General features: G+C 34.9%; 1 protein-coding gene across 1 annotated transcript in view; it reads left to right on the forward strand.

Moving 5' to 3' along the window:
- The window catches only part of LOC105309521 (cytochrome P450 3A12-like), a 35291-nt gene that overhangs the window by 12097 nt on the left and 16352 nt on the right, over positions 1-6842 (forward strand). The window contains 3 exon segments of the mRNA XM_011385716.2: positions 1112-1225; positions 1474-1562; positions 2844-2992. Coding sequence (XP_011384018.1) covers positions 1112-1225; positions 1474-1562; positions 2844-2992 — 352 coding nt within the window.

Raw genomic sequence — 6842 nt, forward strand, 5'->3', positions numbered from 1 at the left:
TGGGGGAATTGTCACTCGCCCCATTCTTCTTTACTCAACAAAGGGGAGTCTGTCAGGCTGGAGAGTTTCCTCTTGTCACTGAGCAGTGATGACCTGACCAATGGGATGATGCAGGCAAAATTAAACTCTTCTTCCTATTCACTTTGTATAGTTATTTTCAGGAGTTTTGCTTCACTCTTTTGCTGAGTTTCTTAAGTAAACTCCTGAACTCTCCTAGACCTTTATTTGTTTGTGGATAGCTGTCTAATTGTTGTTTCTTGTGGGGTGATGGAGGCTAGAGTCTCCTACTCCACCATCTTGGTGATGTCTCTCCAGGTTTTCATCCTTGTGATGTTAGCTGAGGGTGTTTTTGTAGATGCGCTTTAACAATTTGAGGACGTTTCCCTCTCTGGGTGAGTTTGGTGAGTTTTTATCATGAATGTGTATTGGAGACACTCATTTTAAAACAAAATATAGAGTTAGAAGATGAAAGAGTCTCAAGCAGGTTGACTTCATAGGCCAGTTCCAAGCTGAGAAATAAAACCACCTCTTTCTTTTTCTTTCTATCCCTGGTGGAAAAATGTAAGGGAAAAGGATTTTCATGTAATTCTATCATTTTTTTCAGAACAGCAAATAGGTTCCTTATCTTTTACATATTATCTTTTACATATTAACAATTTTGTAAACAAATCACCATATTAAGACATCTCTTTTTCTGGTTGGTCATTCTGGAGATATAAGTAATGTTAGAACTGGTCTGAGGCAACATACAGTTTACAAAGGCTGTCAATAATCTCTTTCCATCCTACACAACCCTGGAAGATGTACTATATTTTATTCCTATCTAGTCCCCTGGAAGAGAGTTTCTCTGCCACGGGGGTCATTTGCACTGAAAAAGAGATTGTAATATAACAGCTAGATACCACATTGGGTGGCTGGATGTCTCCTCCGCCATCACAGAAGGCTAGACATTTGGAATAAATATATATTGAGTATCTAGCATAGGATCTGCTAATAAGTAGACCATCACTAAATGTTTGTTGACTAATTTATGTCCATTTTATAAATTTTCCACAGCTATTGAGACCTCCAAAACTTATGTAGGGAATAATATCTTTACTTTCAACTTTAGTTACTTGGTCCAGTTGGACCTATGAAAAATGCCTTAACTGCGGCTGAAGATGAAAACTGGAAGAGAATGCGAATGTTACTCTCTCCAACCTTCACCAGTGGAAAACTCAAGGAGGTAAGAAAAGAAAAACAAAAACATTTAATTTGAAACTTAAGGAATTCATCTAAGAACAAACAGAGTGTAAAACAGTTTTTTTACAACAGGTAGTATGCTGACTTTGAGCTTTTTAAAATTGTCCTAGAAGTGACATTATAAAATTCATTATAAAATGTCATCTACTGCTTCATATTTATAAAAAACAGGTCCTTCTAGGATTCGAGTCTTGGCATTTAACTTCAACTGCTGTTATACTTTGTGTCTAGATGTTCCCCATCCTTAGCCACTATGGAGATGTGTTGGTGAGAAACCTGAGGAAGGAAGCAGAGAAAGGCAAGCCCATCTCCTTGAAAGAGTAAGTAGGGGTGTAGCCACTGGGTTCTGAGCTCTGTCACAAGATCCTCCAGCTGCCTGCGACAGAGCTGAAAGTCCCACTGTCAACTTGCTTTAATGATCAAACAGAAATAGGTGTGTAGTATTACAATGCCAGTGAGCCACCCAAGAAGAGATGATTTACCGAAAAAAGCAGGACAGCCAGTAGAGAAATGTCCTCTGTGTACATGAGCCAGGATTTATTTTTCTGCATAATTGTCACCTTGGATATTCTGGAAGACAAAAAATACACAGTTTAAGAAGAAATGTGATTGTACCAAAATTTCGAGTATAGAGCATGGGAAGTAACTTGGCACATATTGGTGGGCAGTGGCTGGGGCAGGAAAGTTACAATGTAGAACTTGGAGCTACTTAAACTCCTTGATTTTGCTGGGGATACCAGCAAAATATGAAACAGTAAATCTTACCACCACTTCTCCTTTCTTTAGTCTCAAAAAAGAGAATGTCCTGTGCAGACTCTGGGTAAGGTGATCATATCATTTCTTGTCTAAACTAAGATATTTTTCAGTTATGCAGGAGCAACAGATGTAAATTGAGAAAACTGGGAACACATGATCACTGACCTATGGGATTGCCCCAAATCAATTGTGGAGGGCTTTACTATTTTTTTAAAAGTAGGAACATTCTTAGTTCTCACATTTTACAGAAATGAGTTTGCCCTCACAGGAACCTCAAATCACTGGAGTTGAGGAGAGTGGGTCTTTCAGGAGCCATGGCGGGGGTGTGGAGAAAGAAGGATGGCATTGCTGGCAACTGCTGGCAACTCAGAAGAGGGTGCTGCTGTTCTGTAATGTGCTGAAGAGCAATCAGCTCTGAGCATAGACACTCTGGGGAGCCAAGACCCAGATCAATGTCACGTTTCTTGACTCCACTAGGAAGACTTCTGCTCAAATACAGAGGAGCTACTATTGCCCACACTACTGTCATTTGTCTAACTATTGGCCTCCATCCCTCTGTGACTGATCTCCTTGTGCTTGCAAGTGGGTCTACCTTGCCTCCGTGTCTGCATCAACCCAGCACAGGGTCAGTGATATCCCTGGCACTTGATAAACACTTCATGAGTGAGTGTGACAGGGGCATAGACTCTTCAGATGATCCAGCAGATGGTTTTGAAAGTGTGTGGCTCTTTACGTGTCTTTGCCTGAGCATACGCATTTACATGCTTTTCTTGCTGCATCTGTTGGATAAGGAGAGCAAAGTTGTGCTGATTTTAATTTTCCTTGTCTTTCCTTTTTTTACTCAGCATCTTTGGGGCATACAGCATGGATGTGATTACTAGCACATCTTTTGGAGTGAACATCGATTCTCTCAACAACCCACAAAATCCCTTTGTGGAAAATGTCAATAAGCTCCTGAGATTTAGTTTTTTAGATCCACTCATTCTTTCAACAAGTACGTGAACTACTTTATTTATTTATTTTTCTCTTTTCCTTTCTCTTCCTCCCCATCGCCATCTGTCTCTCTATCCCTGTCTTCCTCCCTCTCCTCCTCCTTCTCTGTCTTCTATAAAATCTTTATTGAGGTATAATTCATATTCTATATAATTCATCCAATTAAAAGGTATAATTCTATCACTTTTATAATCTAGTGCCCATCAACCGATAAATTGATAAAGAAAACGTAAGGTATACATATATGTAAGGTGTGTATATATATATACACACACATATATACACCAAATGTAATACTATTCAGTCATAAAGAGAAAGGAAATCCTCCTATTTGCAACAATATAAATGGATCTTGAGGGCATTATGCTAAGTGAAATAAGTCAGACAGAGAAAGACAAATACTGTATGATATCACTTATATGTAGACTCTAAAAGAATATATAAACTCATAGAAAAGCAAGAAATAATTTGTGGTTATCAGAGGCAGGAGTTGAGGGTGAGAAATTTGAATGAAGTTGGCCAAAAAGTACAAACTTTCAATTATAAGATAAATAAGAGTGTCGATTCTAAAAGATCCCATAACAAGGAAGAAAAATTTTTTGTAAATATATAACTTTACTTATATTAACTAAGCTTATTATGGTAATTAGTTCATCATATATGTATATCAAGTCATTATACTGTACATCTTAAGTATCTACAGTACTCTGTGTCAACTATAATGCAATAAAACTGAAAAAAATGGTTTTTAGTACATTCAAAGATATGTGCAACCATCACGATATCAATTGTTAGAACATTTTTATCAATGTACCTTCTGTCAATTTACCCTGTACCTTTTAACTTTCACCTTCCAGTCTCTATAGCCCTAAGCAACCACTAATCGACTTTCTGCCTCTACAAATTTCCCTGTGCTGGACACTTAATGTAGATGGAATCACATAATATGTGGTCTTTTGTGGCTGGCCTCTTTTATTTAGCATAATATTTTCAAGGTTCATCTATGTTTCTTGTTTCAGTACTTCATTTCATATTGTGGCCAAATAATGTTCATTTGTATGGACATTCTTCTTTTTGTTTATTCATTCATCCGTTGATGGACATTTGGATTGTTTCCACCTTTTGGCTATTGGGAAGAGTGCTGCTATGAACATTCATGTACAGGTTGCAAATTTTTTCAGTTTCTTTGGGTTTTGATTCTTCCACTTAAGGGTGGAATTGCTGAATTGTAGAGTAATTCTGTTTAACTTATTAAGAAACTGCAAAACTTTTGTCCACAACATCTATTCCATTTTACATTCCCATCAGTAATATAGAAGGTTTCAGTTACTCCACATCCTCACCAACACCGTGTCAACATTTTTCTATCTTTTGATTGTGGCCATTCTAGTGGGTATGAAATGATATCTCATTTGCATTTTAATTTGCATTTCCCTAATGGCTAATGATTTTGAGCAACTTTTTATATGTTTGTTGACTATCTTACAACTTCCTTCGTAAATGTCTATTTAAATCCTTTGCCCATTTATAATTGTGTTGTTTGTCTTTTAGTTTTTGCATTGTAAAAGTTCCTTATATATTCTAGATAAAAATTTCTCATCAGATATGTGATTTGAGAAATTTTCTCTCATTCTGTAGGTGTCTTTTCTCTTTCTCAATAGTATCCTTTGAAGTAAAACTTTTAATTTTAATGAAGTACAATTTATGCGTTTTCCCTTATTGCCCATGTGCTTTTGGTGTCATGTCTAAAATCCATTGCCAAATATGTCATGAATATTTACCCCTTGGTTTTCTTCTAAGAGTATATAGTTTTAGCCTTTATATTTAGTTCTTTGATCTATTTTGATTTTGTTTTTGTATATGGTGTGAAGAGTCCAACTTCATTCTTTTGCATGTTGCTATTCATTTGTCCCAGTACCATTTATTGAAAAGTCCATTTTTCCCCACTGAATGGCCTTAGAACCCTTCTCAAAATTCGGTTGACCTTAATGCGAATAGACATGGTACATACATGTGGCCAATAGACATATGAAAAGATGCTCAACATCACTAATAATCAGAGAAATGCAAATTAAAGCCACAAAGAGATATCACCTCACACCTGTCAGAATAGCTATTATCAATAAATCAACAAGCAACAAGTATTGGCAGGGATGTGGAGCAAAGGAAACCTCGTCACTGTTGGTAGGATTGTAAATTGGTGCAACCACTCTAGAAAACAGTAAGGAGGTTCCTCAAAAAATTAAAAATTGAACTACCAAATCACCCATGAATTCCACTTCTGGGTATTTATCTGAAGAAATCCAAAACACTAATTCAGAAAGATATATGCATGGAGAGGGTCACTTTATAAGTAATATAAATGTCTAAGCACTATGCTGTATACCTGAAACTAATACAATATTAATGTCAATGGTAATCGAAAATTTAAAAAAAATTTAATCCAAAAAAAAAGGTATATGCACCCCTATGTTCATTGCGACGTTATTTACAATAGCTAAGATATGGAAGCAATCTAAGTGTCCATGACTAGATGAATGGATGAAGATGATGTGGTACATACATGTAATGGAATATTAGTCAGCCATAAAAAGTGAAATTCTGCCATTTGCAACAATATGGATGGTCCTACAGGGTATTATGCTAAATGAAATAAGGCCGAGAAAGACAGAAACTATATGATTCCATTTACGTATAGAATCTAAAAACACAAAATAACCCAACAAATAAAAAAGAAAGATACTCACCAATACAGAGAACACATTTATGGCTGCCAGATAGATGCAAAGGGGCCTTGGAGGATGGGTGAAAAAGTTGAAAGGGATTAAGAAGTACAAATTGCCAGTTATAAGACATAGTCATGGGATGTATAGTACAGCATAATAAATATAGTCAATACTACTGTAATAACTATGTATGATGTCAGAAGGTTACTAGACTTATTGGGGTTGTTATTCATAAGGTACATAAATGTCTAATCAGTATATTATACACCTGAAACTAATATAATATATATCTCAATAGTAATTGAAAAATTCATTTAAAAAGTTCAATTAAAAGTTTAATTCACCTTAGACACAAAGGTTTATTATATGTCTATCTTTATGCTAGTTCCACATTGCCCTAATTACTATAACTTTGTTGTAAATTTTGAAATTGGAAAGTGTGAGTTCTACAACTTTATCCTTGTTTTTTTTTTTTTTCATTGGATTTGGTTATTCTTGGTCCCTTTCATTTTTGTAAGAGTTTTAATTTAGCTTGTCAATTTGTAGAAAGAAGCCAGATAATATTTTGATAAAGAATGCATCAAATCTGTAAATCGATTTGAGGAGTATTACCATCTTGACAATATTAAGTTTTCTGATCTATGAACATGAATGTTTTTTCATTTGCTTAGATCTACTTTAATTTATTTTAACATTGTTTTGTTTTCAGAATATAAGTTACACTTCTTTTGTTAAATTTATTTATTCCCTTCTTGATGTTATTGCAAATGAAACCATTTTCTTAATTTCACTTTTGGATTATTATAATTTATACAAAAACTATTGATCTCGCATATTAATCTTGTACCATGAAACCCTACTTGTTTATTTATACAGGTTCTAATAGGTTTTTTAGTATATTTCTTATGATTTTTCAATATGTAAGATGATGTTATTGATAATGTAGTTTTTTATTCTTCATTTTCTATATGAATATATTTTATTTCTTTTTTTTTTAAATCTATTTCCCTTGGCTAGAACTTCTAGTACAATGTTGAACAGAAGTGGTGAGAGAGGCATCCTTGTCTGGTTTCTAAACTTAGAGGAAACATTCAGATTTTCACTATTAAGTATGGTGTTAGCTAC

The sequence above is a fragment of the Pteropus vampyrus genome, unplaced genomic scaffold (genome assembly GCF_000151845.1).
Source record: "Pteropus vampyrus isolate Shadow unplaced genomic scaffold, Pvam_2.0 Scaffold759, whole genome shotgun sequence".
Taxonomy (NCBI): Eukaryota; Metazoa; Chordata; class Mammalia; order Chiroptera; family Pteropodidae; genus Pteropus; species Pteropus vampyrus.